The sequence below is a fragment of the Balaenoptera ricei genome, chromosome 1, assembly GCF_028023285.1.
Source record: "Balaenoptera ricei isolate mBalRic1 chromosome 1, mBalRic1.hap2, whole genome shotgun sequence".
Lineage (NCBI taxonomy): Eukaryota > Metazoa > Chordata > Mammalia > Artiodactyla > Balaenopteridae > Balaenoptera > Balaenoptera ricei.
The window spans coordinates 143,036,911-143,051,282 of NC_082639.1; the positions used below are offsets into that span (position 1 = coordinate 143,036,911).

The 14,372-nt window shown below is 36.8% G+C and overlaps 2 protein-coding genes across 3 annotated transcripts in view; both read right to left on the reverse strand.

The window, feature by feature from the left end:
• Positions 1 to 14,372, reverse strand: part of ACBD6 (acyl-CoA binding domain containing 6) — a 227,929-nt gene that overhangs the window by 170,063 nt on the left and 43,494 nt on the right. The window lies entirely within an intron of this gene.
• On the reverse strand, positions 1,111 to 2,498 carry LOC132347316 (purine nucleoside phosphorylase-like; the record flags this gene model as incomplete). Its single annotated transcript, XM_059893754.1, has 1 exon — positions 1,111 to 2,498. A coding segment is annotated over one exon (945 nt), but the record flags the coding sequence as incomplete, so codon positions are not given.

Below are 14,372 nucleotides of genomic sequence, written 5' to 3' on the forward strand. Positions count from 1 at the left end.
TTGATAGTTTGTCCCTAGTTTCTCTGATCAACTAGGTTTTGTTACAGATATTGCCCAAGTGCTTTTGGTTATGCTATCCTAATTATTTTGTTAAGGATTCGGGAAAATTCAAGAACTATGCTATAACCACTGTCATCATCCCTGAATTCCAATAACTCTGAATGATTTTTGACAGAATGCATGAATGGGAATACACAAATGAATAGATTAGTATTGCTAAACTGTTTCCATTCCATTCTCTTTTCCATTACTTTTGCCTCCATTCAACCAACTATCTTAATAAAATGGATGATTTCATGAAAAAGAGGTGCAGAGACTGATAAGCAAGACAAGTTTAGTGAATAAGGACTTTAAATTGGTAAAGGAGTGAACTACTCATTTAACTGAAAGAAACAATTCCTATTCATTCCTCTTTGACGATATTCTGCAGTATCTGCATGGGTCAGAGACAGTTACTTAAGATACTTTTATTATTGTCGGGGGTCTAAAATATACTCTCTGGGGAAATGCTACTTTATTTATCTTTCTATGCCCCATGTATTGCAGTCCTGAGATAAACCGTCTGTCTGTTTTTAGCTTACACTTAAATAAGATTAGCCTTACATAGGCAAGGAAATTTTTATTTTGAGCCCTTTCTTTCTATTCATCAACATCCTGTTTGATGAAACAAGAACAAATTCCTCCTTTTTTTCAAGTGAAAAGCCATAGAATCCAGTAAAAGTTAAGAATGTATCTGGATGTTTATCCTCAGTAAGTTTCTTCTTGAGTGGTTTTTTTTTTTTTGGCTGTTTGGTTTTCGTTGCTGCACGCGGGCTTTCTCTAGTTGTGGCGAGTGGGGGCTACTCCTCGTTGCGATGCACGGGCTTCTCATTGCGGTGGTTTCTCTTGTTGTGAAGCACAGGCTCTAGGAATGCGTGCTTCAGTAGTTGTGGCACGCAGGCTCAGTAGTTGTGGCTCACGGGCTCTAGAGCTTGGGCTCAGTAGTTGTGGCGCATGAGCTTAGTTGCTCTGTGGCATGTGGGATCTTCCCAGACCAGGGCTCGAACCCGTGTCCCCTGCATTCGCAGGTGGATTCTTAACCACTGCGCCACCAGGGAAGTCCTTGAGTGATTTTTTTTTTTTTTAATTTCATCTTTCTCTTTATTCTCAAAGTATGATAGTATAGAACTCCAAAAGGAATAGGCTGTTCCTTGTGTGGTCTCCAGTGCTTTGAGGAGCAGAGCTAAGCCCCCAGGAATGTGACAGGATCATCTCAAAAAGCTAGCAGTAGCTACTAGGCTGAGTTGGACAGCCCCAAGTCAAATCCTGGGCAAATCCTTGGATGTGTGGTAGGGCTTGGGCTCTTGAAGAGGAATAGGGGTGGAAATCATTTTGTGATGACAACTGAGCAGAAGAGCACTCTGTACCAGAAAGGTCTGGTGGGAGAAGTAGGGCAGGTGACACTCCTTTCTGTCACTACCTAAGGGCAGAGGCACGTGACTCCAGCAAGAGGCCAAAGTAGGTAGCAGCTCCTTGGATCCCGGAAGGGAGATGCCAGACCACTCCAGGCCTGGTTAACTGGCATTGTCAGGCAGTGGAATGCTAGCCATAAGAATGGAGACAAATTGCTCCAATTTCTGCGCAGCTTGCTTCCCGGCCTCTAGTACTTCTTTGTGATTAGCCTTCTCCTGGCTTTCATAATCCCAGATGACCTTGTTAGTGATGAGAGAGAAACCAAAGACTCGAAGACCACAGTGCCTTGCAACTATAACTTCTGGTACTGTGCTCATGCCAACAGCATCTGCCCCCAGCTTCTGCAGCAGACGACACTCTGCCACAGTCTCAAAGGTGGGGCCTGCCACCATCACATAGGTTCCTTCCTGTAACTCTCTCTGCTCTCCCATTTGTTTCCAGGTACTGTGAGCCTTCTGCCTCATATCCCGGTCATAGGCATCAGACATGGAAGGGAAACGAACTCCAAACCTTTCATCATTGGACCCTCTGAGAGGGTTCTCACCGCAGAAACCAGGTAGATTGATGTGATCGCGGATCAGCATGATATCTCCAACCTCAAACTTGGGATTGAGCCCTCCAGCTGCATTGGTGACCACTAGGGTGTCCACACCCAGAAGCTGGAAAACCCTCACTGGGAACGTCACCTTCCAGAGCGGGTAGCCTTCATACATGTGGAACCTGCCCTGCATCATCACACAGCCTCTGCCATTCAAGATCCCAAACACCAGTCGACCAGCATGACCTGGCACTGTACTTTTGGGAAAGTTCGGTATTTCACTGTAGTCAAAGATCTGGGCCTGAGTTAATTTGTCACTCAGACCTCCTAACCCAGAACCACAGATCACCGCCACTTGAGGTCGGTGTTTGGTGTGAGACAAAAGCCATTTTGCAGTGTTCTGATAATCTTCATACGTGAATCCGTTGTCTATGGTCCCGCCGAAGCCCTCTCGATCAGTTTGCTCTTCTCCACTCAGACCTACTCCACTGAGCAGAGCTACCGCCAGTCACCGGGTACGATCCACACCCCTTGAGTGATTTTTAATTCCCAAAAGAACATAGTAATTTAAGTTTCCATTTCAAGAAGCTACAAAAAGAACAAAAAATTAAATTTAAAGAAAATATAAAGAAATATAAAGATAAGGGGAAAAGCCAATGAAACAGAAAACAGATGTTCACTAGAGAAAAATAAGCAAAACCAAAAACTGGTTTTGTGAAAAGATCAGAAAAATTTTAGCAAGAATGATGAAGAAGAGAAAAAAGACAAAAGACCAATATCAGGAATGAAAAGGGACATCACTACATATCTTAGAGAATCAAAAATTAATAAGTAAATCTTATGAACAACTTAAGCCAAATAAATTGGTTATTTGGAAAAAATGGACAAATTTCTCAAAAAAACAATTTACCAAAGCTGAATGAATAAAAAGTGAAACATCTGAATAGTCCCATATCTATTAAAGAAATTGAATCTTTAATTAAAAACCTCACTGCAAAGAAAACCAGATAGCTTCACTGTTATATTCATTCAATCACTTAGGTAAGAAATAATGCCAATCTTACAAAAATTTTTCTGGAAAATAGAAGACGAGGGAACACTTCCCATTTCTTTTTATAAGATCAGAATAACTTTGACACTTATGCCTGGCAAGAATGATACAAAAAAAGGAAGACAATTGCTCTCATTAACATAGGTGAAAAAAATCCTTAAAAATACATTAACAACAGACTCACAGATACAGAGAACAGACTTGTGGTTGCCAAGGGGGAGGAGGGGTCGGGAAGGGAAGGGATGGATTAGGAGTTTGAGATTAGCAAATGCAAACTACTATATAGAGAATGGATAAACAACAAGGTCCTAATGTATAGCACAGGGAACTGTATTCAGTATCCTGTAATAAACCATAATGGAAAAGAATTTAAAAAATAAAGTAGTTCACTCCTTTACCAATTTAAAGTCCAAATGTCACCCTTTTCAATACAGCTTACCCTTACCACCCTATTTAAAACTGTAACCCAATACCCCCTTCATTCTATACTCCTATCCTTGTCTTCCTGTGGTAGAATTTAAGCTCCACGAGGGGAAAGATTTTTGTCCATTTTTGCTCAGTGATATATCCTAGGAACTTAGAACAGTGCCTGGCACATAGAAGGCACTTAATAAATATTTACTGAATGCATGAATAAATGGTTAAGAAAAATAAGGCATAACTTCAAATAAGGCTGATTTTCACATGAGAGTGAATTTTAGTTAAGTATAAATTTTAGAATGACAGAGATTATTCAAATCCTACTCTACCACTTATTAGCTGTGTAACTTCAGGATGAATTATTAACTTCCCTAAGCTTCAGTTTTCTTGTCTAGAAAATACAGATAATAATAGTGTCTGCTTTATAGGATTGTGGTGAGGACTAAATAGAGTAACATATCTAAAGCACTTAGCATAATGCATGGCTCATAGTAAGAGCTCAGTAAATACAGCTAATAATTTTTCTTTCCTGTCTTAAGCTTGCTTCAATGAAATAAATAAATAAAGTTAATTTACAATATTATGTTAGTTTCAGGTGTACAGCAAAGTGATTCAGTTATATATATGTATATATATTTTCAGATTCTTCACCATTATAGGTTATTATGAGATATTGAATATAGCTCCCTGTGCTATAGAGAAAATCCTTGTTGTTTATCTATTTTAAACATAGTAGTGTGTATCTGATAATTCCATACTCCAAATTTATCCCTCCCCTCCTTTCTGCTTTGGTAACCATAAGTTTGTTTTCTATGTCTGGGAGTCTGTTTCTGTTTTGTAAATAAATTCATTTGTATTAATTTGTCAGATTCCACATATAAGTAATATATAATATCTGCTTTCTCTCTCTGATTTACTTCACTTAGTATGATATTCTCTAGGTCCATCCATGTTGCTGTAAATGGCATTATTTCATTCTTTTTCATGGATGAGTAATATTCCATTGTACATATGTACCACATCTTCTTTATCCATTAACCTGTTGATGAACACTTAGGTTGCTTCCATGTCTTGGCTATTGTAAATAGTGCTGCTATGAACACTGGGGTGTACATATCTTTTCGAATTAGAGTTTTCATCTTTTCTGAATATATGCCCAGGCGTGGGATTGCTGGATCATATGGTAGCTCTATTTTTAGTTATTTAAGGAACCTCCATACCGTTCTCCATAGTGGCTACACCAATTTTCATACCCACCCTTTTCTCCACACCCTCTCCAGCATTTATGCTAATAATTATTTTTTATTATTACTGAGTATCTAACCAGAAGTCATGTATAAATGGATCAAAAATCTCCAGTTAAGTTTCTAGCAGCAAAGTCAGTCTCTGACCCTATCCATATTATATACCACCTTCATCAATAGCTGACTTAAGGACTTCCCTGGTGGCGCAGTGGTAAAGAATCCGCCTGCCAATGCAGGGAACATGGGTTCAATCCCTGGTCCAGGAAGATCCCACATGCCGCAGAGCAACTAAGCCCATGCACCACAACTACTGAAACCCACGTGCCCTAGAGCCTGCGTGCCGCAACTACTGAGCCCATGCACCCCAACTACTGAAGCCTGTGCACTCTAGGGCCTGAGCACCGCAACTACTGAGCCTGTGTGCTGCAACTACTGAAGACCATGCGCCTAGAGCCCATACTCTGCAACAAGAGAAGCCGCCACAATAAGAAGCCCGCGCACCGCAACGAAGAGTAGCCCCCACTCGCCGCAACTAGAGAAAGCCTGCGCACAGCAACGAAGACCCAAGGCAGCCCAAAAAAAAAAAAAAAAGTTGACTTGTGGTACAAAAAAGCATGCTAATCAAATTTCCTGATGACAGGGTCATCAAACCTAGATGACACATTCATGATCCAAAAGAATATCTTAATGTTAGAATAATATGATGAATCAAGTAAATGGAATTTAATATTGAGTACACATAAGGTAATGAACTTGGTACAGAACAAACATTACATAACAGAACGTGTGAAAAGATCTGAGATTTTAGTTTCCTGAAAGCTAAAGAATTAACATTGTAATGTGGCTACCAAAAATGTTAGAGTAGTTTTAAGCTACATCCCTAAAAGTACAGTATTCAAATGAGAGAAAAGTTTTATTCTATAGTGGTCACACTATATCTCAAACAGTTTGTTCAATTCCAAAGCTATTAGAAACAGAAACTTGTTCACAAAGAATGACTGGGATGGTGGTGGGACTTGATGGTGATGGGATGAAGAACAATTTTAGAAATTAGGAATATCTAGCCTGACGAAGAGGAGATTTAAAAGCTGTCTTAAAACAATGAAGGACTCTTATGTAGATGAAGAACTGGACTCATATGTAGGCCTAGAAAGCAAAAATAGAACAAATTAAAAAACAACAATAACAGTAACAGCAACAACAACAAAAAAAACAGTGCACCAGATTCTGGCCTACTATAGAAAGACGCTTCTAATAATTAGAGTTGTTAAAAAAAATTAGGGGAACTTCTTCAGAAACAGTATATTTCCATCATTAGTAGTCTTCTAATAGAATCTAAAAAACTGTATGTTGGAATAACCTGGAGACAGAAAATTAGTCTAAACAACCACTAACATTCTTTCTAACTATAAGAGTACAGCCCTAAAATAAGAGAAGAAAGATCAATATAATAATAAAAAAGATAATATACAAATGGCCAATAAGCACATGAAAGGATGCTCAACATCATTAGCCATCAGGGGAATGCAAATCAAAACCACAATGAGATACAACTTCACACTTACTAAGATGCCTGTAATCAAAAAGATGAAAAATAATGAGTACTGACAAGGATGTAGAGCAATCAGAACCCTCATACACTGTTGATGGGAATGCAACATGTTGCAGCCACTTTGGAGAAAAGTCTGGCAATTCCTCATACCCGTGAGAAACGAAGACATACGTCCACACAGAAATATGCACATGAATGTTCTTACAGTGTTATTCATAATAACACTAAAAAGTGGAAACAACCCAGATGTCCATCAACAAAAGAACAGATAGACAAAATGTGGTATATCCATACGATGGAATATTATTTGGCCATAAAAAGGAATGAAGTGCTGATACATGCTGCAACTTGGAAGAATCTTTGTTCTTCCATGCTAAACTAAATGAAAGAAGCCAGTCACAAAAGATCACATATGATTCTATTTATTTGAAATGTCCAGAATAGGCAAATCTATAGAGACATAAAGTAGATTACTGGTTGCTTAGGGCCGAAGGAAATCGGGAGGTTGAAACCGATGGCTAAAGGATATGGAGTTTCTTCTTGAAATGATGAAAATGTTCTAAAATTGATCATGGTAATGGTTGTACAACTTTGTGAATATGCTAAAAAACACTGAATTGAACACTTCAAATGGGTGAACTGTATAATGTATGAATTATGCTGTGTCTCAATTTTAAAAAAGGCACCCAAAACAGCACAAAGTTTCAAGATAGTAGGTGAAGACATAAAAAATCCATACCCTAACTAGCCTTTAAGCTCATCACATTAATTTTATTTTCTTTTTTTTTTTTTAAACATCTTTACTGGAGTATAATTGCTTTACAATGGTGTATTAGTTTCTGCTTTATAACAAAGTGAATCAGCTATACATACACATATACATATATATATCCCCATATCTCCTCCCTCTTGCATCTCCCTCCCACCCTCCCTATCCCATCCCTCTAGGTAGTCACAAAGCACCTAGCTGATCTCCTTGTGCTATGTGGCTGCTTCCCACTAGCTTCACAATGATTAGTAAATGTAACGATAATCCTGTGAGGAAAACGATAAAATGTGCTTAGTAAATTATGTTTAAAGAAGCTAGAAAACATGATTATATTAGAAAAGGTTTTACCTAAAAATTTTAAACGTTTAGCTATTTTAAAGAATACATCCGGTTAGCTGAAAAATTCACCCATGTGGAATAGTTCATCCCCAGATCTGAAATCAAGGAGGCATTACTATACAATAGGCAATCTCCAATCTAGAACTACTAGAGTATGATCTTATCCTATAACTACAATCACAAAAATCTAATTAATTCAAGATTGTGTAGAGCTTTAACTAGTATACATACTTTTAAAAAAGGAACACCAGTCTAGCATTATATTTCCTGAACTGTGGCCAATGTGGTGCCAATGCATAAAGGAAATGTATTCATAATTAACTGTTTAGAAATACAATTACAATCAATGAACCTTCAAATCATTTTTCTTATTCTTCTCTTATTACTGTCAGACTTAATCAGGTCAATCTTCTAAAAAATAAAAAAGGCAGTGTAGTTTTATAATTTAAAATTTTCAAAGTAGATATAAGCAAAACCTTCAAAAAGTTTCAGAAACTCTCTTTGCATTTTCTAACTCTATACCAAGGCATGGCATGACTGCCCCCAGGGAAAGAAACCTGGGCAGACAGTAATTGTATTTGACAGCAGCAATTACATGCAAGGCTGGAGATTAGAAGACCATTAATGTGTGTGCAATAATTGCTCTGGTATTTTCTGTTACTACTGAGGGTCAGCCCGAAGAGACACGGTAAACTTTACCTTGGATGCATCTGATCCAGAAATTCTGCCCTAAGAAAGCAGGTGAAGAGTGAGCACAGTGGCTATAGTCACAGCAGGCATGCACAACATTCTTTTGATAAGAATGATACAGGAACAACTAATATGTAATTCTAAAAGATATTTCCACCTATACCTTTCAACTAACTACGAAGAATATCAGAAAGACTCACAATGACTATGACTAAATGTTGATCTTTAGCAAGAGTCCAAATAAATTATCTTTCATAACATCACACTATAACAAAAGCTTTCCGTATTTGGAAACTATATAAAACAGAGAGCCCTGAAAACCTGGAAACTCTGGAAACATCAGAAAGACAGCAGAAACAGCACACTTAACCTAAAAACAATAACAGGAAGCTGGTAGACTAAACACATATCCTTGGTTCCCTCTCCCTCCATATAACGTACTGAAGCAACTCAACTTAAACAAGTCTGGAAGAAATTATGGTATACCTAAAAGGAGAGGGTGCAGGACAAGAGATCCATAGGCCCAAAGGTTAGGATAGAAATCTACCATGGCAGTAAAACTAAACTTCAGGGGCCCAACCACCTGACAAAGTTAAAAGAAAGATTCCCTTAGCAAGTAGAGAGGGATCACACCCACCACATGCTATATGGTCCTATACATGGTGAATCCTGTTTACTTTGGCAGTCCTAACCCAGCCTGGTAGACTAAATCTCTTCGTTTGAGAGGGACCTACCATTTCTCAGCATTCTCCTAAGAAAAGAAGGGTCTCTTTTACATCATCTCACCTTGTCTCAGTAGAGAAATCAGAGCTCATAGGTCTACTAGACTAGAAAAAAAAATTACGTCTGCTTTGTTCGTTATTGCTCAAAAGACCTCGACAATCAGATCAGTGCTAAGGAAACCTAAAATCAGTAGTCAGAGAAAAATTATAATCATTTAAGGAGGGGGAGAAGCTAAGATGAATCAGAATGAGTGGCTTCTTTTGAGGTAGGCAAAATTAATCGAAGGAACAGAAGAGAGCTTTCATACAATAAAATACAAGGACACAGACATACATGAACACTAAAGGTATTATTCCATAAAAGTCTAGTGTACTACAAATATTAACTTTTTATCAATGTTGATAATGTACATGCTAGTTTAATATATCTCTCCCATAGCATGGCTCAAAATAGCCCTTCAGTGAATAAGCATGATTCCGCAACTGAAACGTTTTCAAAGACAATGAAAAAAGACACCTAATTGTCAGAACCACCCTCAAAAAGCACACATGCCATATTATGAGGCATAATTTATGTTAATAAATATCCCCAACTTTTTTCAGTTCAACTCAATTCAACACTGTAAGTACTTTTAAGCACTTACTCTCTTATCATTGAAAGGTACACTAATTGAGGTAACTGCTGTTAAGACACTGAGTATTACCAAGGATTTAGGCTATGCTGCCACATAAAACAAGGTAAGAAAACAAGGTATAAATCAAATAAGATCAAATATTAAAATGTACACTATAAACAATAAATATAAATTTATAGAAAGGGGCAAGTTAGTATGGACTGGACTTCATGGAGTAAACAGGAATTGATCAGAGATTTAAAAAAAACAAAAAACACAGAGGTAGAAACGGTTAAAAAAAAAAAAGCATGTCAGGAACGAGCATGAGGAAAGAAAGGCATAATAACTTCACTGTATCTGAGGGATGATGAGGAAGCATGTCAGATGGAAGTCAAGTTTACAGTGGGTAAAGTTAGAGATAAATCTGGAGAAGCTGGGGATAGAGATACAAATTATAGAGGACTTGAAAGTAGGAATTAAAAACTTAGATTTGAGCTAACAGTTCCTAAGGATTTTGGTATAAAACTAATTTTTGTCATTTTCCTGTTAACCTTTATCATAAAGAGAAACATATGTTCCAGGATAAAACTGTTCTCCATATGTAATACAATCACACTTAGAAGGTACCAAATTTTAAAACATATAGCTTCAAACATTCTAGTAAAAGTAATTATAGTTTTCAGGATCTCCACAGTAGGGGACACAGGTTCGAGCCCTGGTCTGGGAAGATCCCACACGCCGCGAAGCGACTAGGCCCGTGCGCCACGACTACTGAGCCTGCGCGTCTGGAGCCTGTGCTCCGCAACGGGAGAGGCTGCGACGGTGAGAGGCCCGCGCACCTCGATGAAGAGTGGCCCCTGCTCTCCGCAACTGGAGAAAGCCCTCGCACAGAAACGAAGACCCAACACAGCCAAAAATAAATATAAATAAATAAATAAATTTATAAAAAAAAAAAGACACTGAGAGTGAAAGCTCATCAGGCAATCTAGTAGTATAATAGAGAGCTTAAGATATTATAGTTATTTAAGAGAAATTTCTAATATTTTAGTAATTTGACTCCAGTTCACCTTAATATTTCTAATTTTGAAACCACTGTCAATAATCTTAACTTTTTTTGCACTTCCTCCATAACTATAATTTACTGTTCTATTTCCTAACATCTCCCCCAATTTTATCTGTACAGTTTTTTAAGGGTATCCTTGGATGTGGGGAAATCATTCATAAAGCCAGAGACTGAAATGTTCAATCCTAGTTTTGCTAAGGAGATCCAGGTCAAATTAGGTAGAACTGACAAACAGCTAACGAAATCTGATGATGATAGGCAAATGAGAAAACTGGTCCTTGGTGACTATTCTATTCCCAATATAAAGGTCTATTTAGTAGGGACTTAGGGATCTCACTAATAGCTGTTAGTACATGTTTAAAAGTGTTCTCACACATTCATTTCAATTTAACTGTAACACACACAGTAAGAGGACTTTGGCACTCCATCTGGTAATATATGTGCAGTGCTAAGATCCTCAAGTTCCAAGGGGAAGAGGAAAAAAATTAAGTCAATTTTTAATTTAATTCATATAAATTCCTCTTATTCAGAATTCTATTAAGTGACGGATGCTTGTACAGGAAAGGATTGTTACGTATCTAGTTGTATTTATACAACACATAAATTTTACAAAAGGAAAAATCAAACACACATGATCTCAAGAAAATATTTAAACCTGGTAAACCACATGTGTTTACTCAAGATGCTATTCTGGGGGTAAAGGTTTAAATTAGTAAGCTTTGACTCAAAATGTAAAATGAAGCCACTAGCATGTTATTTATTCTAATTATATTCAATTTTAAAGCAACAAACCAACAACATAAAATTGAAATGTAAATATAGTATATTCAAGAGGGATTTCCTGGGACTATTTATGACCATATTTCTATAAAAATATTTACTACACATGTGATTTGAAAGCAGTTTCTCTGCAGTGGGGTTGTAATCTCCACAGCAATTAACAAATTTGGAGTCATTTATTTTCAAAGTACCCATATTTTGTGATTTAAAAGAAACTTTCATAGATGATGTAGTTAAATATAAATGATAAGCATTATAGTCTAAGACAGTGATTTTTAAGCTACGTTGGCCAAAACATCACAATTCCAAAAGGAAACTCTTTAAGGTTAGTTTCTAAGTTATCCTTAACGTGCAGCCTACTCTGGGTCTGTTTTATCACTTGCAAAACTGTCAGAAGGAAGGATACTTCCAGGCTATATCAAATAACGTCTAAGAGTTTTATAATCCTTAAAACAATAAAAACACACTAATCTGAAAGAATTTTATCCATCATAGTCAATACTCAACACATGAGATAGAACTGGTAACCTAAACTGCCAGCCTCTCCAGAATATCTTCACCTAATTGGGCGTTTGTTCCCTTTCCCTGAATTTGCTGACAACTGTTCCCTTACAGACTAGAGTGATAGCTGTTCCTTCTGACATTCCATCCTGGCTAATATGAGTTCTGACAGAATCTAGTAAATAAGGCCTATCTCACAACAGAATTGAAGGAGCAGACTGTATCGGACACCAAAGGTTTATGAAAGAGAATCCTTCAGAAATTGGTAAAACAGACGTTAACACAATTGAAATTACAAGTTTAAAAAAGAAAACATCATTGACAGACTGTTTCTATTTTTATATCTTGATAAGTATAAGTATACATTTACACTACTCTAACGTACCTCTTTATATCCTTTCAAATCGAGTCATAAAATCTAGTTCTTCCACATATGCATTTTTCTAGATCACTATCTAAACATCTTACTTAATCAGGTTCAATTATTACATTAATAATTCTCAAGCAATAATGTAAGGTCTACCAAGTAGTGAGCATTTAAATATCTTTAATATATGAATGAATTATAAAATTTTAAAAAATAGTTTTTTTCTTTTAAAGAACAGTAAAAGGTAGTCTCTCCTCGCTACAGAAGGAATTTCACAATGCTGATAAAAAATGATCTAGCAGTGCTCATCTATCCATCCATATTTTCCTAACCAATGATCCATACACATGAAACTTCTCTCCATTTTCTAAATATGCCAAACTCTCTTATGCATCTACTCCTTTGTACCTGCTGCCTCTACCCAAAATGCTGTTCCATCCTCTTCTTCCTCTAATAAACCTACTCAAACCCTAAGACCCTACTTAAAAATGACCTTCATGGCTTTCCACCTGTCAACAAGCAGATAGTCATTCCTGTGATTCCACAGCCCTTTGTTCATAATGCTATTAGTATTCTTCAAACTCCACCATAATGATCAGTTTAAATTTTTTTCTTTCACCTGATTTTGATCTCTCTGAGAAAAAAGATTATACCTTATTTACTTTTGTATCCCCAAATCTAGCACAAAGGCCAGGCAAGCTGACTGAAGGATAAGTAAATGAATAAACAAACGAGCATATTATTAAATCTTTCTTTGTAACTCAGTAGCTACAGCATAGTAGTACAATGCATATTACAGGAATTTAATATTTTGTACGCTACCCAAACATCTACTGAAATAGAGAATCTCATGATTGGGAAGAACATTAAAGAACACTTAGAAAGGAAATAAACTATTAACATAATTAATAAAAATAATAATAATAATGAAACAATGATCAATATACAAGTTTAAACCAGGTCTTTGAAATTTAACCATTTTCAAACATTTTCAAAGGTGAGAGATCATCATACTTTGTACAATAACAAAAATATCAAGTAGATCAAACTAATTATTCTAAGTATCCTTTAACGTAAACAGTATTTTAAATATTCTAAATCAAAATTTTTTAAAGTTCATAGGCTTTTGGTGGTCACTGGCAATGAATCAGGTCATCTGTAGGTGGTCTGGCAGTTTGGTTATAATGCTTATTTACTAAGAGCCTTATACTTTCCCAGCACTTGCTGGTTTCCTTGACTTGGTGGAGAAAGAAATTAATGATGTATTATTGGGTGTATTTAAATTTCAAATAAAAACACTTTGTTTTATTATTAAAACAATTATGATGAATCTTCATTAAAATTTACCTTTAATTAATAGTTTGCTTATGCAAGAAAGTAACAGATCATGGATGCCAAAATACTTTCCAATTGATCCAGAAAACTTGCTGCTTGTGATTTTTTCCTATTTTCTCATAGCTATAACCAAGATTATTTAGCTTTTACTATTGAAAAGTGAAAGATGAAACATCTATACAGAGATTACCAGTGATAACTTAGAACAACAATCAACATAAAAGAGGTAACAACCCTCAAATACCAAGAAACTTGCCATCAATTTTATAGGTACTCTTTACTCTCGATCCTATCTAATTACTCGTGGTCTTAAGCTATTCATTTGTAAGCTGGCTAAAGTAACTGGTAAACACTCCTTTGGGGCATATCATTTGTAATACTGATTTATTGGTCTGCCATCTCCCAGTATAGGTCTGACCCTGAGTTTATAATTAGGCTGCATAATGTGGAAACAGAATGATAGTTCACTACCTTGCTTTATGAAATGGTATGGACATATAAAATGGTATGGCTTAATTAAATGAACTGAGAATGTTGGTTTCTTCTATATAGTTTTTTTTTTTTGGCTGTGTTGGGTCTTCGTTGCTGTGTGCGGGCTTTCTCTAGTTGCGGCGAGTGAGGGCTACTCTTCGCTGCGGTGCGCGGGCTTCTCATTGTGGTGGCTTCTCTTGTTGTAGAGCACGGGCTCTAGGCTCATGGGCTTCAGTAGTTGTGGCTCGAGGGCTCTAGAGCGCAGGCTCAGTAGTTGTGGCACACGGGCTCTGTTGCTCCATGGCATGTGGGATCTTCCTGGACCAGGGCTCGAACCCATGTCCCCTGCACTGGCAGGCAGATTCTTTTCTTTTTTTTTTTTTTTAACATCTTTATTAGAGTATAATTGCTTTACAATGGTGTGTTAGTTTCTGCTTTATAACAAAGTGAATCAGCTATACATA